The sequence below is a fragment of the Trachypithecus francoisi genome, unplaced genomic scaffold, assembly GCF_009764315.1.
Source record: "Trachypithecus francoisi isolate TF-2019V2 unplaced genomic scaffold, Tfra_2.0 Lachesis_group9, whole genome shotgun sequence".
Classification (NCBI taxonomy): Eukaryota; Metazoa; Chordata; class Mammalia; order Primates; family Cercopithecidae; genus Trachypithecus; species Trachypithecus francoisi.
Window position 1 is genome coordinate 54,619,894 of NW_022681474.1, and position 25,958 is coordinate 54,645,851.

Genomic DNA, 25,958 nt, shown 5'->3' on the forward strand with positions numbered 1-25,958 from the left:
AGGGCAGGTATACTACAGAAAATGAGAGAGGAAAAGAACAGACCAGAGAACACAAATCCAAGAAACAAACTGCACTGAGATAGCTACAGAAGAAATTCAAAGAATACAATGAATTTCAGAAAACAACACTTCAAAGATGAGATGATAAAATCATCCTGAGAAGGAAACAAGAAAAACACAGGTAAGAAAATAAACTGGGTTGGGCGCGGTGGCTCATGCCTGTAATCCCAGCACTTTGGGAGGCCAAGACAGGCGGATCACGAGGTCAGGAGATCGAGACCATCTTGGCTAACACAGTGGAACCCCGTCTCTACTAAAACTCTAAAAAATTAGCCGAGCGTGGTGGCGGGCGCCTGTAGTCCCAGCTACTCAGGAGGCTGAGGCAGGAGAATGATGTGAACCCGGGAGGCGGAGCTTGCAGTGAGCCGAGATCACACCACTGCACTCCAGCCTGGGCAACAGAGCGAGACTCCATCTCAAAAAAAAAAAAGAAAGAAAAGAAACTGAGGATCAAAGCAACACCATCACAGAACCATAAACACATAAACAGTAGCGAGATACAAACAGCCTTGGCTGGAATCCAAACCACAGAAACAGGAAAGCCCGTCACAGGGAATGCAAAGGCAGGCGCAAGACAAAGGCAACTGGAGAGAAGACAGCCTGCCAGCCTGCAGATAAGAGAGGTCTGGAGTGGTGTCACTTCATGGTAATAACAGCTGGGTCTGCTGTGGGCTGCAGTGATGTTTGTGTGCATGCACATGTGTGGTTTTTATGTACCTACTTTTGGCTTTAATTGGATTTTTTTTTTTAATAACACGTTTTGTGACTGTAGGAGGGAAAAAGATGCCCTTTTGTGACTGTAGGAGGGAAAAAGATGCCCTCTGCTTAAAGGAAAGCCAGGGTAAACTGAATACCCTACAACTTTCCACAAATACATGTCTTATTATTTATTAACAAACTGTTTCATGCTTTACTAATAAAAATACCCACCAATTTGCCAGTACCTTGAAAAGAGGATCTTTTCAAGAAAATTAATATAATTATCAAACAACAAATAACAAACCTGACCTTTGTGGGTGGCAAACAGTAAATTTAAATGTTTAAAGGTTATGCATCAAAATAATGCTGTTATCAGATATTGATGAACTTATTGAACAGGTTTGACTGAATGTAAAACCTGTTTTTAGCACCAATAAAAAAAATTATTGAGATTTCTGTTCTGCAAACTTCTAACTGTGCTCCCTGACAGCATCTTTTGGGTAAAGGAACAAATGTGCTCCAAGGAGTAACTGTTAGGTCCCTGATTGTTTAACATAATTCAGAGTGCCAAAAAAAAAAAAAAAAAAAAACAATCCAAGTATTTTCTCCTTTAGCTAGCATTATTAAAACTTTTTAACTTTCAGAGAAGAGTTTCGTCTTCTTAAAGTTTTAATTCTGAGGTAGATGTCATGCAAACAAACATCAAGTGCAGCCAACTTCCGTTGACAAACATGATTATTAATAATAAATTAATAATCAGAAATGCCGGTTAGAAAAAGTGACTTGAAAGTTTAGGAAGCAATGTTGTTTAGCAGTATTCTGGCTTGAGTTTCCAAATTCCTTCACCACCAGAAGTTCTATGAAAAGTGCACAGATTTCTCAATAGTTCTCGGAAGACACAAGACTGTGATGCAGATAACTTGGATTCAAACTCCTGTAGTATCTCCCTAGTGCTGGCCTGGCCATCAGTGTGGGCCTGGAAAGCGATGAAGTTTCTCATCTCCACCAGAAGGTCATCATGTTCTGTGGTGGGAAGCAGGGCAGAAGCTTCCTGCAGGTGCCTGCTTTCACTTTCTAAACGCTCTGGCAGAATCAGGTGGTTTCTAGCTCTCATTTTAGCCAAGAGTGAGGAGGAAGCGAGGGCCCCAGATGAAGAGTCTGCATCTTCTGCTCTTCCACTAAAATGCTCAGGGACATTATCTTTTCCCTCCTTTTTCATGATGCCATCCTGGAAAAAGAAGACCACTATATTGATATATTTAATCTCTAGTTTATGCCCCCACTTTCTTCCCCAAAAGCTGTGAGTGGTCACAAGACAACACATGTGCCAGGGTGGTGAGGTTGACGGGATAAGACTGAGACTCCACCTAATGAAAAGGGAAAGGAGGAGGGTGTGGTATCTAAATCCTCCCACTGTTAAGAGACCATTTCCTAAAATAAAATAAAAAAAATTAAAAGGGGGGCAACCAAGCCATTCCCTTAATCACCACTCTGCATGGTGGTGGAAGGGAAGGCAGAGTGGAGGTTTCCAGGCAAGGTTTCAGGAAAATCTGTCTCTAGGAGGCCCAGGACCACTTTCAGTGCCTGTGGGCTTTTCCTGTTCTTCCTCTCAAATGGACCCTGACCTGTACACTGTGGATAAGGAACAGTATCATAGCTATACTTCTTTTTCCTCACTTTTAAATCTTCTTACTCTTTCCTACCTTACATCTAATGCAAGTTTCCTTAAATAAACACAAATCTAACTCTGAAAGGATCTCAAATCCCTACTGCTAAAAGCACAGAACAGGGGAAGTCAAAAAGGTACTCATATTCCTAAACACGTTCATATTAACTTAAAATTGGAGTCTGAATCTGGGAGTTTTAACATAATCCTTAATCAGAAAGACCAGAAAAACTTCCACTGAATGGTGGAGTCTGGACTAGTTTTAACCACTGTAGCACTCAAGGCAAGCAGGGCATTCTTGAACAGAGAAAGACAGGCACTCTGCTCTAGCAGCTAGTGAGTTACAGACATCAACATTCAAGGCAGTTTTCTGGACCTTTGTTTCAAAGGGTTGTGGTCTCTGGAGCTGGCACTTCCCCTCTAGACAAGGCAGGCTGTCCTGGCAGCGATACACCCATCCCCGTGTCAACCTTCTAATGGCAAAACAGAAATGCTGCTACGGATCTTGGGTTAAAGACTTTGTCTTTAGGAAATCAGCAGGTCCTTTTAGATTCAAGTGAATGTGCATCGTAAATCAGAGCATGCAACACAAATATCAGGTGTCATTACACCAGAGATAACCATTTTCTTCACATCCAGAATCAGGTGAAATTTTCATGGCATTCAATCAAGCAAATCTCACCCTGGAAAGCAAAAAGTTTATCTATATTACCTGGCACTTCTCTGTTGAAGATGTTGATGAAGTATGCTGCACAGAGAAATTAGAATTCCTTTTCTTACCAAATCTACTCCTAAAGAAGGAAAAGAATCACAGTAGATTAAATGTTTGCTTTTGAGACTTAGAGATCAAAATACTCTTTCAACAATGAACTTCTTCCTGGAAACATTTCCATCTGCATGGTTATTCTTTCACAGCCACGCCATTTCTGCTCTATCCCCCTCGACTCTTCCACACCACCCTCCTAGAAAGTAACTGCTGGCCGGGTGCAGTGGCTCATGCCTGTAATCCCAACACTTTAGGACACCGAGGAGGGCAGATCACTTGAGGTCAGGAGCTCAAGACTAGCCTGGCCAACATGGTGAAATCCCATCTCTACTAAAAATACAAAAATTAGCATGGCATGGTGGCAGGAGCCTATAATCCCAACTATTCGGGAGGTGGAGGTTGCAGTGGGCTGAGATCACACCACTGCACTCCAGCCCGGGCGACAGGGTGAGACTCCGTCTCCCAAAAAAAAAAAAAAAAAAAAAAGGAACTGCTGCATCTCAGAATGAGAACCACTCAGTTCTTGTTCAAAAGATGATGGGAACCATTCTCAGTTCCAGGTAGGAAAATCATTCTAAAAGAGCATACTGAATAACAAAGTAATTAATGTGTGTTGTAAATTGGCTAATTATCTCATTAAAGTTTAATCATTATCCTGCATCTCGTACTATTTTTAACAACACCATCTCTCAAATAAAACCAATCACTTCTCCTGAAGCCACTTTGGAAAACAGGGGATGAAAGCAAGTAGGAAGGCAAAGTTGTTTCTCCAAGTCACCCAGATTTCGCTGCTATAATCCTTCCATGAGGGATTTATTCCTGAAGAGAAATAACAACATAAGCCTCTACACCTGCTCTGATTTTATTTCTAGCCTTAGTTGTTTGGCCTCCTTGCAAGTATGGCATGCAGCAATCTCTTACTTTGTTCCTGCTGGTGCACCAGAAATCCCCCTGTGGCCAGTCCAGGTGGGAACACCAGACACTGCTCCCAGACACCGCTGACGAGAAAGCCTCAGTGCTTTCAAGGCATCCTGGGCCACTCGGTTGGCTTCTGCTTCCACCAGTACATAATCGGGGCTGGCTCCATCCATGATGGCATCGTGCTTCATGACACTGTGCACGCCAACTAGCAAGAAAAGAAACAGCAAAGTGATATTTCACTTTGTATGCAAGAAAGACACTTTTCTCCTCTGTATAAGTACAATATTGTGGTAGACAAAAAACAAAGTCATAGTACACTTAGAAAACCCTAGAGAATCAATGATAAAAAATAGTAAAATAATTCAGGCAACATGAAAAAATAAAATTCACATACAGAAACCTATAATGTTCCTATTTACAAACAATAGCCAGCTAAAGTAAAATGGTGGGAAAATTCTATTTACAGTAACAGAAAAGACAAAACACTTAGGAATAAACCCAAGCAATGTGTAAAGCTTGTATGGAGAAGACATGAAAACACCCCTGGAAAGATAGACTATCCGACTTAAACAAACAGAAAGATATCCCTTGCATTTGAGTAGAATGACTCAATAACCATTTTCCCTGAGTCAATTTCTATGTTTAATGCAATCTCAATAAAAATATCAAGCTTTCTTATGAAGTTAGACAAACTGATATTAAAGTTCATATAGAAAAATAAACCTTCATAAATAGATCAGAAAACACTGAAAAGGCAGTGACACCCTACTGGACAATAAAACATGCTCCAATTACAACAGTTTGGTGCTGAGGAAGGAAGAGACACAACAGGAGATTGACCAGAAACTAGAAATAGATCGAACTACATTTGGAAATGTATTACATGATAAAGGCATCTCTAATCACTGAGAAAAACATATTTGAAATAAATGATGCTACAAACGTTGGGGCACAAATGTTGGGGCATTTTATCTTTGAACCAAGATAAAACCCACACCTCATACTCTAAATGGATCAGAAATCTGAATGTAAAAAGCAAAACCATACAAGTAGTACAAGAAAACATGGTGAATTATCATATGATCTATGTGTAGAAAAGGCTTAGAACTACAATTCCAATTAATAAAAGACTGACAAGTTTAAAAAAAACAAAAAACCTGTTTCATAGGAAAAAAATTATCATAAGTAATAAAAGACAACCAATGAGGAAATACTTGTAACATATATGAAAAATGAAAAGTTAACATCCCTAATATATAAAGAACTCTTTAAAACCAAGGGGAAAAAGGGACCAAAAATCTGATTTAGAAAATGGACAAAAGACATAAACAGACAAATTCACATAAAGAAAAATTTTTTAAATATAAATGGTCCTATAAAAAGTTCAATTTCACTCAAAGAAAATAACTGCAAATTAAAACTTAATATATCTTTTCTCACCCATCAGACTGGGAAAAATTAAAAGTATAACACCACATTCTTGACAAGGCTCTGGAGAACAATTGCTGGTGACAATTCAAATTGATCTAAACCTTACAAAAGGGAGTTGGGCATTATTCAAACAAACAAACAAAACAACCTTACATATGTGCTCACCTTTTGATCTAGCAATCTCTCTTGTACAAGCACAGGATTATTTAGTGCAGCATTGTAGCTGAAAGAAGCTATAAACAATCTAAATCCTCATATATGGATAAACTGTGGTACAGGTTTAATATCTCTTAACCAAAATTCCTGGGACCAGAAGTGTTTCAAATTTTCACTTTTTTGGATTTTGGAATAATTGCATATACAAAATGAGACATCTTGGGGATGGGCCCCAAGTCTACACACAAAATGTGTGTATTTTTAACATACACCTTACACACATAGCCTGAAGGTAATTTTAATATAATACATTTATCAATTTTGTGCAAGAAACAAAGTGTTAACTGTGTTTTGACTTTGACCCATCACATGAAGTCAGGTGTGGAATTTTCCACATCTGGCATCATGTCAGTGCACAAAAGGTTTTGATTTTTGAGCATTTTAGATTTCGGGTTTTGGGTCAACATAGCAGAGCACTCTAGCAATAAAAATTGCTAAAGGAGGAATAGCTCTCTGTTAACTAATACAGGAGTGGCTGTCAGGATATATGAAGTTTTTTAAAAAAAGAAACAGAAGATAATATAGTATACAACCTTTTGTGTAAAAGAATAAGGGAATATGAAATTATACATGTGCCTGCTTATTTCCACAAAAAGAAACATACAGTTCAGCTGTGTCCCCACCCAAATCTCATCTTGAATTGTAACTCCCACAATTCCCACGTGACAAGGGAGGAACCCAGTGGGAGGTAATTATAAAGAAGAGTCTTTCCTACACTGTTCTCATGAGTGAATGAGTCTCATGAGATCTCATGGTTTTAAAAATGGGAGTTTCCCTGCACAAGCTCTTTGCCTGCTGCCATCCATGTAAGATGTGACTTGCTCCTCCTTGCCTTCTGACATGATTGTGAGGCCTCCACAGCCACATGGAACTGTAAGTTGATCAAACCTCTTTTGTAAATTGCCCATTCTTGGGTATGTCTTTATCAGCAGTGTGAAAATGCACTAATACAGTCCATTTGTACCAGTGGGGAGGTGCGCTGCTGAAAAGATACCCCAAAATGTGGAAGCAACTTTGGAACTGGGTAACAGGTAGAGATGGGAACACTTTGGAGGGCTCAGAAAAAGAGAGGAAAACGTGGGAAGGTTTGGAACTTCCTAGAAACTTGTTGAATGGCTTTGACAAAAATGTTGATAGTGAGATGAACAGTAAGGTCTAGACTGAGGTGGTCTCAGATGAAGATGAGGAACTTGTTGGGAAGTGGAACAAAGGTGACTCTTGTTATGTTTTAGCAAAGAGACTGGTGGCATTTTGCTCCTGCTGTAGAGATTTGTGGAACTTTGAACTTGAGAGAGATGATTTAGGGTATCTGGTGGAAGAAATTTCTAAGCAGCAAAGCATTCAAGAGGCGACATGGGTGTTGTTAAAGGCATTCAGTTTTACAAGGGAAGCAGTGCATAAAAGTCTGGACAATTTGCAGCCTGACAATGTGATAGGAAAGAAAACCCCATTTTCTCAAGAGAAATTCAAGCTGGCTGCAGAAATTTGCATAAGTAACGAGGAGCCAAATGTTAATCCCCAAGAAAATGGGGAAAATGTCTGCAGGGCATGTCAGAGACCTTCATGGCAGTGTCTCCCATCACAGGCCCAAAGGTCAAGGAAGAAAAAGTAGTTTCATGGGCCTGGCCCACGGTCCATGCTGTGTGCAGCCTGGGGACTTGGTGTCCTGTGTCCCAGCCACTCCAGCTGTGGCTGAAAGGGGCCAACACAGAGCTCAGGCCGTGGCTTCAGATGGTGCAAGCCCCAAGCCTTGGCAGCTTCCACAAGGTGTTGACCCTGAGGGTGCACAGAAGTCAGTAACTGAGATTTGGGAACCTCCGCCTAGATTTCAAAAGATGTATGGAAACACCTAGATGCCCAGGCAGAAGTCTGCTGCAGGGGCAGAGTTCTCATGGAGAATCTCTGCTAGCGCAAGGCAGAAGGAAAATGTGGGGTTGGAGCCCCCACACAGAGTCCCTACTGGGGCACCACCTAGTGGAACTGTGAGAAGAGGGCCACGGTCCTCCAGACCCCAGAAAGGTAGATCCACTGACAGCTTGTACCATGCACCTGGAAAGGCTGCAGACACTCAATGCCACCCATGAAAGCAGCCAGGAGGGAGGCTATATCCTGCAAAGCCAAAGGGGCAGAGGCTCCCAAGACCATGGGAACCCACCTCTTGCATCAGCGTGACCCGGATGTGAGACATGGAGTCGAAGGAGATATTTTGGAGCTTTAAGATTTGACTGCCCTGCTAGATTTCAGACTTGTGTGGGGCATGTAGCCCCTTTGTTTTGGTCAATTTCTCCCATTTGGAATGGCTGTACTTACCCAATGCCTGTACCCCTATTGCATCCAGGAAGTAACTAACTTGCTTTTGATTTTACAGGCTCATAGGCAGAAAAGACTTGCCTTGTCTTGGATGAGACTTTGGACTGTGGACATTTTAGTTAATGCTGAAATGAGCTGAGACTCTGGGGGACTGTTGGGAAGGCATGATTGGTTTTAAAATGTGAAGATATGAGATTTGGGAGGGGCCAGAGGTGGAACGATATGGTTTGGCTACGTCGCAGCCAAATCTTATCTTGAATGGTAACTCCCACAATTCCCACGTCATGGGAGGAATCTGATGGAAGGTGACTGAATTATGGGGTCGGATCTTTCCTGTGCTGTTCTTGTACTAGTGAATGAGTCTCATGAGATCTGATGGTTTTAAAAACGGGAATTTCTCTGCACAAGCTCTTTGCCTGATGCCATCCACTTGCTCCTCCTTGCATGATTGTAAAGCCTCCCCAGCGTGTGGAATTGTAAGTCAATTAAACCTCTTTCTTTTGTAAATTGCTCAGTCTTGGGTATGTCTTATCAGCAGTGTGAAAACAGACTAATACAGAAACATGTGAAGGAAATGCCAGAAACTCATGAGACTGGAAAGGGAAGGAAGGGGTGGGGACAGGGTATGACACACCTGGTGTCACACACATATACCAGGGAATGACACAACTCTGGTATTTCTTTTTGCATATTTTGTCTTTTGTTACTATGTAATGTGTTATTACTCAGAAGATAACATAGAGTCAACAAGGATGGGAGGAAACCCTAAAGTGGAATACAAACAAATAAATTAACCTAACTATATTTTAAATTGATAGCACACACTGAAAATACAAAGAAGAGAAAAAAGAACCAAGTTCTTTTTGACTCAAGAAGTGTTTTGACCAAAAACTTAAAGACAAAAATAAATAAAAACAAATATTGAACTCTAGTTAGTATAAATAAAAATAAATATTGAATTCTAGTTAGTATAACTGTTTTTGCCATAGTTCAGGTTAGAAATTCTAAAAAACTACCATGTATTTCTAGGATTGAGGACTAACTCATTATGTTGTGAATGAAGGTCTTGAAAAGGGAAGCTACAAACATGGAAAGGGCCCTAGGGCGCTGAAATGAAATTGGAGACAACAGTATCCCCTCATTTTATTTTGCTTTTTGGAGCTTGTTAAGAGTGTAACTCATATGCAGTAACTGCTAAAGTACAGAATTTGGTAAGTTGTGACATTATGTACATACCATGAAACTATCACAACAAAAATCAAGACAATGAACATAGCCACCACCTGCAAAACTCACGTCCCTTTGTAATCCCACCCTCAAATACCCCATCCCCAGACAACCAAGACACTTTCTGTCATGACTGTGTTTTCTAGAATTTTAAGCAAATGGCATCAGAGTATGTACTAATCTTACTAGTCTGAAAGTCATCCATGCTGTAGCATGTATCAATACTCTATCTCCTTTTATTGTTGAATAGTATATGTATATATATATATTTTTTTTTTTTTTTTTGAGATGGAGTCTCGCTTTGTTGCCCAGGCAGGAGTGCAATGGTGTGATCTCGGCTCACTGCAACCTCCACCTCTCAGGTTCAAGCGATTCTCCCGCTCAGCCTCCCAAGTAGCTGGGATTCCAGAACACCTACCATCATGCCTAATTTTTGTATTTTTGTAGAGACAGGGTTTCATCATGTTGTCCAGGTTGGTCTCGAACTCCTGACCTCAGGTGATTCACCCACCTCAGCCTCCCAAAATGCTAGGATTATAGGTGTGAGCCACCAAGCCTGGCCTGTTGATTAGTATTTGATCATACGGATATGCCATGGTTAATTTAACTATTTACTTGTTGATGGACATTTGATTTCTACATTTTGGCTATTACTAATAAAGCTGCTATGAATATTCACGTACAAGCATTTGTATGGACATATTTTCCATTTCTCTTGGGCAAATACACATCCAGGACTGAAAAGGCTATATCATAAGGAAGGTGCATGCCTAATTTTTAAGAAACTGCCAAACTGTTTTCCAAAGTGATTGTGCCACTTTACATTCCCACCAGGCGTGTATGAGAGACCCAACTCCTTCACATCTTTACCAACACTTAGTATGGTCAGTCTTCTTTCATTTTAGCCATTCTAGAGGGTGACTAGTGGTGTCTCGTTATGGTTCTAACTGGCATTTCCGTAATAATTAATAATATTAACAAGTTTCATATATTTATTTGCCATCTACATATCTTTCTTGGTGAAGTCTGTTCAAATTATTTGTCCATTTTAAAAACTGGGTTATACATTTTATTTATTTTTTGACATGGGGTCTCACTCTGCTGCCCAGGCTGGAGTGCAGTGGCATGATCACAGCTCACCACAGCCTCAACCTTCTAGGCTCAAGCAATCCTCCCACCTCAGCCTCCCAGGTAGCTGGGACTGCAGGTGTGTGCTACCACACCCGGCTAATTTTTTTCTACTTTTTGTAGAGATGGGATCTCATCATGTTGCCCAGACCTGTCTCAAACTCCTAAGCTCAAGCAATCAACACACCTCAGGCTCTCAAAGCACTGGGATTACAGACTGAGCCACCACACCCAGCCAGTAATTTCTGACTGGGTTCCAGACATTGTGAATTTCATCTTGTTGGATGTTGGGTATTTGTATATTCCTGTAAACTCTCAGGTGGAGCTGAAGCAGTGCTCACTCCAAGGCTGATCATTCCCTACTACAGAGGCAAGACCCCCTACTCTGTCCTATACCCAATGCCCCATGAAATATTTTTCCAGTCTTAGCTGGTGGGAACAGGCACTATCCCTGGCCATGGGAGAGCACCAGACATCTCTCCTCTAATTCAAAAAGTTAAAGAGGAAAGGACTTTTCACTGACCTTAAGCAGTTTTCTTGCACAATGTGCTGGTCAGTATTCAGCTGAGTGCCAAAGGAGATTCTGCAGACCTGTGGGGTTCTCTCCCTGTGCAGAGCTGTCTCCTCTATCATCCCTTTCATGTGAATGCCAGCCACCCTGGCCTCCCCTGATGCTCAGCTCTGTTTTTTCAACAAAGGGTCTGCCTGGGACTCCCATCTGGGTTCTTCCTCATTCTGTCACAGCATGAAAATTCTCTCAAGGCAGTAGGGCAGGGCAACTGGAGAGTTCAGTTCATTTGTTTCCTGTCTCTCAAGAGATCACTGCCCTTTGATGCCTGAAAAACCATTGCTTCGTATGTTTTGTCATTGTTTTCATTGTTTCACATGGAAGGGTAAATGTTAATCTGTCTTTGCTGGAAGCCAAACTCATGGTTTTATAGACATAGAGATACGTGTATCTGTGCAATTTGTTGTGCATATATATGCATGTATGTATGTGTATATATATGTACACAACAAATACATACACGCACATACATACATCTATTTCCTGATACTGTTGGCTACAAAAGCAATGACATACTAGCAGCAATGAACACTCTGAGAACCCAGATCCTAGTTCCTAAATACCATTCTCCAGGGCTCCTTGAAGAAATGGCTGATTCCAGGGTGGGCACAGAATACCAACTGAGCTCAGCATATATTAGTATACCAAGAAGAAAGGAGGTGCTCAAAGAATGGGGGGGACATAACAGAGGGACAAAGGAGCCTGCCTGAAGGAGCTCCCACCCACGAGGCAAATCTAAGACAATATGAGCATCATAATACCCCTACTAATGGATTATAGTCATGGAAAAAAAGAATCCATTAGTCCATACTGATCTAAAAATAAATTAATAAATAAATAAGGGAGAAGGAAAACCTTCCTTACAGTAGAATGTTAATCACCACTTGGCAACCACTGTAGTAATAACTGACTGAGCAAAGAATCATCAATGGATATTAAAACTAGTGGATAAAAGTTTGATGAGAAACAGGATATTTACACAGTCTCAAAGCATATTCCTTGAAAGTACAAATTAATTACAAAGGGAAAAATATTAACCTTAGCATTGAAAAACCTGGCAGACTCCACCTTAATCTTGAAAATTAACTTGTAATAGGTCAAACCACTATGTGTCTCCTGACAGATGCACTGAGTAAGATACAGTATCACCTCTGTGGTATTCCTGCCAAAAAAAACAATGTATGCATAGATGGGTGTGTGTGTGAATGATAAGGCAAAAGCTGAAAAATGTTAATAACTTAGGTAAAGGATATAGGAGAGTTCTTCGTATTATTCAAACTGATTTCTTTAAGTTTGAAATTACTTCACAATATGAAATTAACAAAAAAATTAACCATGCTAAATAAAAGTCTTTCTGAAATGCTACACATAAACCTGCCTTCTTAAACTGAGTGCCATAAGCAGCAATCTTTGGTAACTCAAGGTCAAGACATTGTGAACACAGTGACTGCTAAGGGATCACTAAGCAGGGCTATCTATACCCCATGGTCTTGAGCAATTGTTGAGTCTACATCTCCTAACTTTTCTCCTTTGACATAAGTTATCAGCTTTCGTACTTCTAGAATGTCTGTCTGTAGACACAAGCCTGTCTCTCTCCCTTATAATGTTACTTTAATCTCCTATGGTTGGAAAATCAGATTAATGTAGCACATAGCATGTAAAGTAACTGCCTACTAATAATGCTCAAGTAGTACATATCTATTTAAGAATTACACACCTCCCATAAGTGGCCATAAGTACTACTGTTTTCCAAAGTTTCAAATTCTTCTAGGTCTTCAGAAAAGAGGTACAAATACAATTTTTAAAATGTCAATACATTTCAAATCTAAATTTTTGAAGAAAAACGCTTCTGGCTGAGAGCCCTCTATGCACCATCAGTTAAAGACTGCTACTGCTAGAAACAGCCTACTCATTTTCTGGTCCTAGCATCCCTGTGGCAAATGTATCAAATGGATTACCTGATTTTTTGAAAAGCTTTTCCAAAACATAATCATCATTGCTCTGTTCCTTGGCCTCACTCTTGTTTTCACTATCTTGCTTCCGGTAACGCCTTTTCTTCACCAGGTGTGGAATTCGAGTTCCTTCAAACTTGGCGTCTCTGCAATGCTTAGGGTTCTTAGGCTTTTGCTTTGGTCTCAGATGTTTCTCTAGGGTCTCTTCTTCTGCCACACTCTGATGTTTTGTTTTTGACTTGTGCTTACAAAAATTATTTTCCATTTGTTTATTCTCCCAAAAAGATTCTGTTTGAGCCTGGTTAGGTCTTTCTCTTTTGTAAGAAAGACCCAACTTTTCATCAATGCTTTCATCACCAGATGGCCTAGAAGTTTTGCCTGTTCCTGAAGAATTTGAACATTCCCCATTTCCACTAATCACTGACGACTCTTCCGGTCCAGATACTGTATTTGTCTCTTCTCCAAGCCTATCATTGCTAGCTACATTACTACTCACGTGAGGGTCATCTTTCAAAGGATCACTTTGATTAGAAGGTACTACATTTACTTCAGCTCCTTTAGCCTCAGATTTCTCTTCAGATGATGTGGCATCATTTATTGATATGTTAGAAGCAGGGAACTTTTTGCGTTTTAGAACATCATGGCCTGTTCCAAAGGCTGGTTGAATCTTTCTTTTTAGATGGCATTTGGGTGTCTGAACATCTGATCCAGTTCCTGTAAAGAGGAAAAACACCGCTAATACTACATTGTATCATCTTGTGCAATTGATTACTTTAAATTAAATGATTTTATGTAATACCTGCAAAAATCGCACTTGTTTCAGTGCTCTGGGATGCATCAGGACTAGTCAGAGTAAATAGCTCATAGAGATCATTGGATTTGAAAAAACGCCTTTGTTTTGGGTCTTTTAGCACTCTATTTGTCAAAAACTGCTTGAAGATTTGTCTAAAAAAATAAAAGATAAGCTGGTATAAAACAATGTGTAGCTCTACCTAAAAATTCAAGTTATAAAGCAATATAAGAGAGACACGATAACAGCTGCTGCATGAATGGCTAAATAATCCCCCAAACTTTCAGCCTTGGAAAATTACAATTCAGAAAATATAAATACATCAGTTAATCTCCCCCATCTTGCAGAATTTAAATTAGAAATAATACCTTATTATTTACACCAAATGAGCTTTTTCAACCTCCAAGATCTAACCCATTTCAAGAAACACTTTTTTCTACTGTTGCATAGCCTCTCTTAGCCTCCCTGACTTGAATACCAAGGGTCCTGCCCTGCCTAGAACCTTCCTATCACAGGGCTCAGCAAACTCTCTTACCTGGGCTTTGCAACGTCTCCACTCTGACCTCTCTCTCCCTGCTCCCACCTGCAGGTCCACACTCTGCTGAAGCCCCACGCCACTGCCACTCTGGAACAGGCACCTCCACCAGCCACACTGTCTCTCCCTGTCATTTATTCTCCTGGCTAAAGCATAAATCTGTAAGAGGAAGCTCTCTTCTCACAGAATCCAACTCGTCCTCCACCCTCACACAACAGTCCCTTGAGGAAGATGTAATGTTCCAGGAATGGCCCAGCATGTGGTGAAGGGCACAGAACTTCCTATAAAAGCTGGGCTATGGCTCAAGGATAGTCTGTGGTGGGGGAGTGGGAGAAGTTGGCAATGTCTTGATTCTACTGTTGAAGTTACCACTGTCTAAAATCCCCTAGTCATTACAGAAAGACAGAGGAAGAAACAGGCATCCTGTCAACTTCTTTGTAAGGGGCATCAGAGTCAAAGACCGCCAGAACACCCACACTGATCCCACCTGCATAATGTGTGTAAATACCAATATAGTAACATTCAACCTTGTCATTTTTTAAAATTTTTCTGAAGGCAACACACCATAGTAGGCAGAAATACTCCTTTCAAATAACAATACGAAGTTTACACGTACGTGATTCTTGAGGTAGAATAAGGTACAAAAATTATCAGGTTCAAAGACATTTTCTGACAACTCACAGTAAGCCATCTAAGCATATTTTAAAGGGAAAGAAAAAATACAAAACAAAAACCAAAACCTTAACTTATAGCAACTGTTATTCTAAGATGTTAAGACTTTTAAAAACAACACTTTGGAAAAATACCCTGCTCAAGACTCTGGAAACGCACAACCAAGAGCGGCCGTCGTGTGCACTGACCGGTGGTAGATCTTTTCTTCAATGGTGCCCGCAGTGAGGAGCCTGTACACAGTCACCTGCTTCTTCTGGCCTATTCTCCATGCTCGCTCCCGGGCCTGTGGCAGAGAGAGAGAGACCTCTCAACAGGAATCCTTTCCAATGACAAGCACTGACTATAAGAAACAAAGCCGGTCACAACCTTTCACTCCCAGAGTCAGAATTTTGACTCACAACGTCAAGTACACCTAAGGCCTACTCAGGAAGATGAAGAGCCAGTTGACAAGACATCTGTACTTGAAAAAAATGTTTGTAACTATGTCTATGTTCTTTTTATCCCAACTCTAGGAATGAATGCTATGGATAAACTGTTGAAGATGGTTCCTGTCCATGTGGCTCTGAAGGGTGTCTTCTTCCACGTTGAAGAACAGTAGATAACCAAAATGTGAAATGTACGCTGAAGTCAACCAGAACATCAAAGGACAGTCACAAGCACTAACCATGAAACTATATTTCTACTAATATATTCTTTTCTAAAAAAAAATAAAAAACAAACCTGCGTGTCTGTGCTTGGGTTCCAGTCGGGGTCATAGATGACAACTCTGTTTGCCCCTGTCAGGTTGACACCTAAACCGCCCACCCGCGTGGTCAGAAGAAACACAAATATGGATGTGTCCTAGAGGTAAGACACACAACACTGAGCACACACACTTAAGACCAGTTATAGCTCTCAGCCTCTGCCTCCACATACTGTACACATGGAACTACTGGGCTGTTCCCAATACAAGGAATGGTAATGGCCTAGAGACCTCTGGTGAATCAAAATCTCATTTCACACCTTTTACTTTTAATATTTAATAGAAATATTTAAAAATTGGGTTTTTAGGAGGAAAATACATTCTGTGGAAAACACATTCTTGGTTTGAACACACACATGCCCACCCCCACCCCCAAATATCTAGAAGTGCACAGAGTTAAAAGCAACAAGTCTCCCCTTAGCCCCCCTCCCAAGCCCAGATGTGAACGCTGCTGGGCTTGGGTAAGGGCGTGGATACGCTTAGTCCTTTCCCTCCACGTACAGCAGCACCGCTCAACTTTCCTGTTACATTCACATGTTACCTCATTGTATCTTGTAATCAGTGGCTGTCTTGAAGCTATTGTAGTGGTACCATCCATCTTGAGATAGGTATACTTTTGGGCTCTAAGGAATACTTCAAGTATGTCCAGCATCTGTTTGGAGGTGGAGGATAGGAATTTGCAAAGCAAATACACATTCCCAGTGAGTGCTTCTCTATTTGTGTAAATGGTCACACTTTTCCCCAACAGGCCTATGTTAAAAGGAGTTTCTTGCTTTAGGACAGATAAACAGAACTGTTAAAATAGTAGTTTTGGTATATCCGTATGGTTCTTACTTTTGTAAACAGCCAAAGTTCAGGCCTAAACTCACTTGCAGACCAAAATCACATGGTGAGCTTTTTTAAAAAGTCAACTTTTAGACACCAACTCTAGAGAAAGATCTAAACTCCCAAAGAAATCGGCAGACTGCCACCTCAGCATCAGTGGTAGACATGCTTCAGAATCATTATTCTAGACTGAATCCCATTTTGTGAGTTGATAGCTGTCATAAAGAGGCCGGGCGCGGTGGCTCAAGCCTGTAATCCCAGCACTTTGGGAGGCCGAGACGGGCGGATCACGAGGTCAGGAGTTTGAGACCATCCTGGCTAACACGGTGAAACCCCGTCTCTACTAAAAAATACAAAAAGCTAGACGGGCGAGGTGGCTGGCGCCTGTAGTCCCAGCTCCTCGGGAGGCTGAGGCAGGAGAATGGCGTAAACCCGGGAGGCGGAGCTTGCAGTGAGCTGAGATCCGGCCACTGCACTCCAGCCCGGGCGACAGAGCAAGACTCCGTCTCAAAAAAAAAAAAAAAAAAAAAAGAACCAGCCTGTTTCCCATCTGAAGTCTGTGCACTCACCTGCCTTGACTGAGAAAACAGCAATACTCGCTGACCCTGCTTGTGCCATATTTTCAACAAAGACTCAACAACAATCATTTTCCCAGAACGTTTCCAGTACCCAAACTGATCTTCTTCTAGTTCATCATCAGGAAGACCTTTGAGATTTTTGGGACCTCCAGAAAAGAGATCAGGGTGGTTGCAAATTTTTCTTAGGGCTATGAGTCCGGAGAAAATCTATGATAAAAAAGACCATATGTACACTCAGATGACCCCATGTAAAGTAAGATTCCCTAGGCAAGGAGGCTATTTAACCTATAACACAGACTGAAAAACAGGTCTCCACCAATTTCTTAGTTTCTTCTCTAATCACAGCATTATCAGGAGCTGGGAGAAATTAACTTTCACTCATCTTGTTTCCCTGATAGAACAAGTTCTCGGAAACAAAAAAACTCTACTGGACTGAACACGTCTACAGGGGTCATATTCAATTGCTGACAATTCATTTTCCCTCACTAGAAAAAAGGTATGCTGTGCACAGCATTATAAACTTAATATAAAAAAGGAACTTGCCTTTTAAATATAGATCAGAAATGTCCTATCAACCTAAACTTGAAGACATCAGTCACGTGACTTATCAAATGCATTTAAATATTACACTCCTAAGTACCTCACTAAAAGTTCTGCAGTTTAATATGAGTCAGAGGTTGAGGATCCATTTACCTTTAGACTATTATTATATCCGGAAAAAAAAAACTGCATGAAAAATGCACGAATGGGAAACACATGAAGTATGGTCCATGCAGAAGGGCACAGAGGATGAGGGGCGAGTGCCCCTGGCCCATCCCCACAAAAGGACATTAACAAAACTTCAATAATGGGGCTCTTCCAGCCTTGAGAGGATGACTCAAATCAAACTCACTGGTATAAAAGCTTGAGCAGAAAAGGAGAAATCACCATTAAGCCAATAATCAAAGGGTCGGGTAGCTATCACTAGTAAACAACAGTTAAATAGATTAATAATAAATGATCTGAATAAGTCAGGAACACTGGCAAACCTCCCCAGAGTCATCCGTGACTCATTTTTCTTCCTTTCAATCTGCACTGTCCAATGCAGTAGTCACTAGTCACACGTGGCTCCTGAGTACACGAAAGGTGGCTAGTTCAAATTGTGATGTGCTGCATTTGTAAAATACACACCCAATTTCTTTTTTTTTTTTTTTTTTTTTGAGACGGAGTCTTGCTCTGTCGCCCGGGCTGGAGTGCAGTGGCCCGATCTCAGCTCACTGCAAGCTCCGCCTCCCAGGTTTACGCCATTCTCCTGCCTCAGCCTCCGGAGTAGCTGGGACTACAGGCGCCCGCCACCTCGCCCGGCTAGCTTTTTCTATTTTTAGGAGAGACGGGGTTTCACCGTGTTAGCCAGGATGGTCTCGATCTCCTGACCTCGTGATCCGCCCGTCTCGGCCTCCCAAAGTGCTGGGATTACAGGCTTGAGCCACCGCGCCCGGCCTACACACCCAATTTCTAAGACAGAAACAGGAGTAAAATACCTTGCTAATCATTTTAAATTTTTGATTACATATTAAAATGTATTTTAGATACATTAGGTCAAATAAAATATATGATCAAAATTAATTTCACCTGTTTCTCTTTTTCCTCTTTAATGTGACTATTAGAAAATTTACAATTCCAAGTGTAGCTTGCATTCTGTCTCCTGGATAGTGTGATCTAGACCTTCTAACTTGGAGAGACCTGAAGAAGTTAAGGGGAGATTCATGGAGATGAACAGATGTGAATGACTGAAAAACCTCCTGTAGCTACCAATAAGAAATGAAATAAGAAATTGTGAGAGATGGTTAAAAGAAATGAAATGACCTAATCACACTCACATTAATAGTCTTTTGGAGAAAACACTAGCTAGGAACTTCTGAATTCTGGACATTAGTAGAAAGAGAGCTTTCTCAGTATTGAAAAGAACAGAATCACCATAAATGAATTACTGTCCTACCCCGGGGACAATGAGTATTAGAGCCAGGGACATTTGAACTAGACTTATATCTGGTTCCTAATATGGCAATGGTTCATAAACATTTATTGGGGAATGGGGCTCCTTTAGGAAGCTGATAAAAGTTATGAATCCTCACGATCCTCTCCACAAGATATTTAATTTTGGTCATAATATCTGGGAAAATCCAGTAATGTACCTGACACTTGCAAACCTACCAAGTAAGACCCTCGGAAGTAACAGTAACTGCACAGCTCGCAGCTGCATTTGCGTCTGGGTTCAGACCCACAGTGCACAGCTCTGCAACCTTCTACCTTCCACCAGTTATCTAACTCCTCTGCACCTTACGGCTCCAGGCCATAGGCTGATCTACCATGCGGGACTGCATGCAAGTGAAGTGAGATGACAGTATGTGAAAAGCCTGGCATGCTACAGATCCTAGTTTCTTTTCCTCCCTCGCTTTCCTTGGTCCACAATTCATTTCTCCAGCTTCTATTTTTTAGCTGACCTGCATCTCTCCATTGAGAATCCTGTAAACTTCTTTGGAATCAACGAAATTCTGGTAGACTTTATGCTGCTCATCTGTAAGACGGCAAAATAAGACCTACGGAGGGGAAAAACAAGGAAACTATAATTTCAAAAAAAAATTAACAGAAATAATTAAAATATCAACAAAACTTCTCAATCAAAAGAGCACAATGCATGCGATTTTAATGATATCTCTATAATTAATATTAAAACAACAAAGGGTGATAATACTTCTCACCATACCCTTCTCACCAGCCCCTCCATCTCTGTCACTCGTCTACCTCTAGGGCCCATCCCACAGTCCCCAAAGACTGGCTTCCTGCTCATGAGCAAGTTCAGGGCCCAGGTGCACAGACCATCCTCCATGTTAGTCTCCAAGTGCTCAAACCACCCCACCTCCCATGACCCATGCCATGCTCTACTCGCAGACCTGACCAGAGACCACAACCTCACCTGGAGCTCTCCCTTTCCTGGAGCTCTAAATGCAGGCCCATGAGTTACCAGACTCACCTTGGAAGGCAATCCCTACCCTCCCAGCCCACTGCACCAACCACTCCATGCCATCGTGCTCTGTGACCCTTCACCTCTCAACCCTCCCTCCTTCGCGAAGTCCACCACCACCAGTTACATTCCCATGGATGCTCATTTAGCTACCCCTCTGTCACCTACCTGGACCGTTTTCAACTCCCTGCATCTTCCCTGTAAACTTCCAAATACAGGTCAACTCAACTATCAGTCTTCTATAGGCCTATAGTCAGTGCCGGTGCTGCTGGAGAAAAGCTCCTACCTGGCAGCTTCCTGCCATGGCCTGCCCTGCTCCAGGGGGTCCTCTACGCATGCCCACCCAGAGCCTTCCATAAGCCCAGAGCAACTGTGCCCATGCTCCTCACCACCTAAGCTACCCACACCTCTGTCTCAACTTCTACTTAAAAATAATCAGACAAATAAAAACAAAATGAAAATCAAACCTGAACCTACCAGGATCAGGCAAAATTCCCTGGTTTTCACTCCCTAACATGTCTCTACTTCTGCATCCACCTCATCTTCCTTTATTCCCAGAGAAAGAGGTTCCTGAATGGGATGGAAGGCAATGCTTCAACCTCTGCACTGCATCTGAAGACCCACTCATTCTCCTCAGTATAGTGTGCCTCACCTGTTAGCCTCCAAGTGGAAGATGGGGGCGTCCCTGAGAAAATAAGGTACAATCCCCACCTCCACTTCCTCACCTCCACTCACTCCTGAAGCCTACACACAGAGCAAGCCTCACATGCAGCTCTGTTGATGTCACTGAGGCATCACTCATGACTTCCTAGTGGCCAAACACACTGGGTCCTTACCAGGTTACCATACTCACCTTCCGATGCCCAGGCCTTCACTTCTGTTCATGTACCTGTCTGCGCCAGCCTCCCCAGTCTTCCCAGCTAGCTCCTCCTCTTCTACCCTCCTCCTTGCTCTCAGCCCCGACCACACTGGCCTCCCTGCTGTCCATGGATGCCCCAAAGCACTGCCACTGCCCACCATCTGCAATGCACTGCCTTCAAAACCTATATGACTTGCTCCTTCACGTTCTTTAGGCCTCTGCTCAAGTGTCAGTTCATCAAAGGTCTTCTCTGACCATCCCTTATAAACGGCCCACTTCCCCAAATCCTTGCCCTCAGCATTCCCAGCTTATCCTTCAACTCTGCTTCATTTGTCTCCACACTTACTGCTACTACCTGACATCTTCTAGAGTTTTTGTGACACTCTCCCTCAAGAATAAATGTGAGTTCCCACAAGAACAAAACTTGCTTTGTTCACTGCTATATCTCAGAGCCTAGGATCATGACAGGCACATGGTTGGCACCTAATATAATTTGTAACATGAATGAATTAGGGGCTTAAGGAGAATGGAGATGTTTAAAAGAGTAATTGTAGGAACCCATGTGTCAATAAGAGGGAGGTCAAAGCCTGTGGACTAGAGAAGAATCCACTGAGGGCAGACACCACAGCAGGCCTAGCCTGACCACAGTTCCAGGATCATACCTCACCAGAGTCACCCACAGAGGAGAATCAGAGTGAAGAGAAAGGCACACTTGTGCTTTAGGAATGCTTTGTTAACTCCTGGATTTACAGACCTGTTCATTTTTATCTGGCAAAGAAAGGCTCATCTTGACATCTGACTTCATTCTCCGTAGTAGATATGGATTTATGGTATCTCGTAATACACATGCACACTTGTAAGCAGTTTTGACCTTTAAAAAGAGCAGAGAAGAGAATACCATACATGTTTAAGGAATGTATTTGTTCTTACCTCTCAATAGATTCCATTCCTTAAAGAAATAAAAGAATGACCAACAGCTGCACAAAGTCAGTGGGAAATGATTGCAAAATGGTTTGAAAAAGCTAGCATAAGTTCCATATACTCCCAAGGGGTGGCAGCTTTCATAATATTATCAGTTAAAAAAATTATCTCATTAACCACTATGTACAACAAAACTGATAATTTTGTGCCTTATTTCTCTTGTACACTTTCTTTTAATTATTACTATACAGTTAAACCCTAAAGTAGAGACGTATTGGGTTCTTGACCACCACCCCTAGGGGAAAAACTGCTTTTGTACAAATCTTTGTTTATGATCTTGTATTCTCCAAAAGCTACAAAGGAACTCTGTAAAGCTGAAGATCAAAAGCTAACTCTAGGGAAAAGCTGCAGTGATGGAGCAGCCAGCCAATAAGCAGAGATTAGTGCCCACTGGAGACTTACAAGAGTAAGTTCAACAAGAGTCCTCTGATCCTAGAAACGAAAGGTCACTCTGCCCTAAAATGCAGCATATGGTTCTGTAATGGAGCACGGCCACATGAGATGAGTACTAAATATACGCAAAAAACAAAGCCCCACAGCCCAGAAAACCACTCCCTCTGCAATTCACTTACAGGCAAAGTAGTCAATAAATTATTGCTACTTCAAAAAAAATCTAAATAGGCTTAACAACTTAATAAATTACTATTTCATGGAAAAAATTCCAACCAAAGTTTCAATTTAAGAAAGTCAGTTGTAAAATGAATGACAATAAAAAAGAGCTTGACCACACAGAGAGAAAAAAAGTTAAAAAATTAACTTGTTAAAAAATATTTTTAAAGAATGCTAAAAATACCTCACTCATGCACATATATGTATGTGTGTGTATCTGTTGTGTGAATGCATGTGCATAAATATTAAAATAGGCTTTACTTGGAATAATACATAAAAAAGAAGCTCAACTAATCAATGACTTTTATTTATATATAACCCCTTAAATATATCATTCAGACATTGATAAAAATCACCTTGAAGATGATGATGAGGTACCTATTACTATTTCTGATGCAGAGATGATGAAATTTCAGAATTTAAAAACACAGTCCCACCAAAGAAGCATGAATGTACAGTCTGTAAAGAAAACTGCCCCCACATCCTCCCTCCGCCCACACTCCCTTCCACAGAAGAATGAGCATGCTGGTTGGAGGTGCTGGCTAACTACACCAGGGCTAGGCTGCGGAGCGGCCGGGCTGTGGATCCTGCTCTCTTCTGCATGCCACCCCACGGAGATGATCTTCTGTTTCACTCCCAACTGGCTCCCAGTCTGTTTCTCTGTTCATAAAAATACAAGGTGGGATCCAGCTAGATTTCTCTACCAATGCTCACATCCCAGTGCTGTGGAAAACGGACACCTTGCTAAGCATGCCCATGTTACTTCCCACTCTGACAAGGAAGAGCTCTGCCTCTTCCTGAGCACAGTGGCCTTAGGCGAGTCACCAGAACGCTGAGAATCAAAAACCTTGTGTGTGGAATGAAGAGGGTCAACTAGGCATCTCTGCAGGCTCTTCTCAGTTCTCACATGCCCTGCCCCAGCTGAGCACACCAACCCCAGCAGCAGTCTGTATTTGGGCTGCTGACATGCTCCCCCTCACCTTCCTCACCTTTCAGGCCCCAGCTTAGTCATCCCTTCTCCAGGAAGCCTTTCTGAGTTCCATAAGCTCTGACAATGGGCATCTCCCCTGATCACAGTTCTCACTGTCCTGTACTGGGACCAGGTTTATTTGCCATTTTCCCCTGTGCCCACCCCTACTGGACTGGAAATACCTTCATGGGAAGGTTCTGGTTTCCAGCTCCTGACATCATTTTAGCACCAGCATGACAGAATAAATACTGGCACACTATCTTCTTAGAATTCAATAATGCACGGCAACATGGTCTTAAACAAAAAGGAGCAAATACAACCAATGCTCTGCTTCCAAAGATCTCACCCACTAGGAAGGGGAGAAAGATAAGTACACAGATTCCTGAAACAAGAACCTCAAGGAAAAAATAGATCATAATGACATATTCTAAAATCATTTTTCTATAAATGACTTATTAATGTCAAAGGAGAAGTGGTAACTTCACAGAGTTTAGATCTGGCCAACACCAACTTAAAGTAATCAGAGTTAACATCAACCATAGTGGGACAAACAGACAGCATGTTCCTCCAGATACCATGCACTGAGGAAGACACATCACTTCTGTGATATTCCTGGCCAAAATGTATAACCTGAATCCAATCATGAAAAAATGTAAGGCAAACCCAAACTGAGGTACATTCTACAAACTAACAGGCCTATAGTCTTTAAAAATGTCAAGATAATGAAGGGCAAAACAAACGGTCCCAGATTAAAGGAGATTAGAGACACAGAAACTACTGGAACAACTGAGAAAATATGAGTGATTATAGACTAGATAACAGACTCCTATCAATGTTAAACTTCCTTCTGATTTTGTTGCTTACACTGGCTATGTAAGAGGCTATCCTTGTTCTTGGAAATACACAATGAAGGATTTGGAGAAACCGGCATCAGATCTGCAACCTGCCCTCAGATGGTTAGAAAACAGTAACTTCAGCTGTGAATCTACATGGAAAGAGGTGTGGGAGAGGGAGGGGAGGAATAGTAAAGCCAATGTGGCAAAATGTTTGCAAAATGCTAACAATCAGTGAATCTGGGTGAAGTGTTAAGAGGGTTTTCTTGTTTGTTTGTTCTTTTAAAATTCTTACAACTTTTTGTTAAGTTTGAAATTATTTCAAAATAAATTTTTTTTTAAAAAATAGAATGGTATAATGGGAGATTCAGAGAAAGAAGAGAGTCCTTACAAAAGTTAGCTGAAAACCATTCAATCTCAAAATGTAAAAGATGTTAAAATTGTTTCTGACAATCTTTTAATCTTAAAGGTCTAAAATTCTTTTTCTAATTAAATATTCCAAACTACAAGAGCTTCTCTTTTGGTGGAAAGTCTCATCCCTGGCTCAGCCATGACCTGGTAGGCACAGGCCAACCCAAGAAGTTCTACACAGAAACCCTGCCTCCCAGCTAGGCTGGAGCCTGCCCTACAGGCCACAAACTGCCCTGTGGCTAAGTTTACCTCCTGGCATTTCTGCTTGTGACCACCCCATTCCATCAGGTGCCCAGGCCTGAAACCTCAGGAGTTAGTCAGTCATTCACAGTAAGCTTAGCCCCTACTCCATCTCCTCGATCCTATCAGCCTCCAAACCTTGTTTGTTCTGCCTAAAAATGCCACATGAGTCTCCTGCCCCACCATCTTTCTCAGACCACCACCCAAGATCAGGTACAGGTCCTCATGGCCCTCACCCCAGTGGTTCCTGCAGGTCACTCAGTGCCAGCCTCCCTCCTATGACTACCCTGTAGCATGAGGAATCCCTGAGAACCAGCATCTTCCAGAGTCCTGCTCAGACACTTTCAGTAACCCAGCCCTCCCTGAGTGCCACTGCTTCCCTTTCAAGGCCCCTCAGCTCTGGCATCCACAGCTTTCTAGCTATGCCCCCACAAGCATCTCCGATCCAGTCAAGTGGGTCTCTTCACTGCCTCCAGCCACATATGGTGGCTGCATCCACACTGTTGCCCTAATCAAGGATGCCCTTACTCTCCATGGCCTACATTCCCAGAATCAGGTTAAGGGACATGTCTCATTAAATCATCCCTGAACAGTTCGACCCTCCTGGTGTTTCTAAGTTTCTCCACCACTTTATAAGATGCACTACCCCAATTTGCAGAACTAAATTACATGCTGTTCCAAATTATCTGTCCTTGTTTCATAATTTCTAACTGCTCTTCTGACCACACATGACATCTTTTTAAAATTTGTTGTCTGACTAAAACATCCCAGGAACAATGCCAAAACTGTTTAATTTCCATTAAACAAAGAGATACTTTATTCTAGGGCTTTCCTCTCTGTGAATATTTTTCATGATGTTTTAAGTAAAAAACTACGATAAAGCAAAAATAATTTTGTGATTTTTTTTTATCAGATACCAATTTATAAGCCCGGCCATCTTTCTCACATTCTGAATGACTTGGCTA

The 25,958-nt window shown here is 41.6% G+C and overlaps 1 protein-coding gene across 7 annotated transcripts in view; it reads right to left on the reverse strand.

The window, feature by feature from the left end:
* Positions 1 to 499: 499 nt before the first annotated feature.
* The window catches only part of ERCC6 (ERCC excision repair 6, chromatin remodeling factor), an 82,154-nt gene continuing 56,695 nt past the window's right edge, over positions 500 to 25,958 (reverse strand). For 5 of the 7 annotated variants that reach the window (XM_033210009.1, XM_033210008.1, XM_033210014.1 and 2 more), the window contains 11 exons: positions 21,704 to 21,820; positions 19,570 to 19,665; positions 17,078 to 17,293; positions 16,225 to 16,335; positions 15,662 to 15,781; positions 15,130 to 15,224; positions 13,744 to 13,889; positions 12,951 to 13,658; positions 4,113 to 4,317; positions 3,138 to 3,216; positions 500 to 1,987 (listed from right to left, as the gene is read on the reverse strand). In XM_033210009.1, coding sequence (XP_033065900.1) covers positions 1,568 to 1,987; positions 3,138 to 3,216; positions 4,113 to 4,317; positions 12,951 to 13,658; positions 13,744 to 13,889; positions 15,130 to 15,224; positions 15,662 to 15,781; positions 16,225 to 16,335; positions 17,078 to 17,293; positions 19,570 to 19,665; positions 21,704 to 21,820 — 2,313 coding nt within the window. In that variant the 3' untranslated portion in view covers positions 500 to 1,567. Of the gene's footprint in view, positions 1,988 to 3,137; positions 3,217 to 4,112; positions 4,318 to 12,950; positions 13,659 to 13,743; positions 13,890 to 15,075; positions 15,225 to 15,661; positions 15,782 to 16,224; positions 16,336 to 17,077; positions 18,264 to 18,571; positions 18,809 to 19,569; positions 19,666 to 21,703; positions 21,821 to 25,958 lie in introns of those variants that run through there. The other 2 variants (XM_033210013.1, XR_004436806.1) reach the window with 2 other exon arrangements.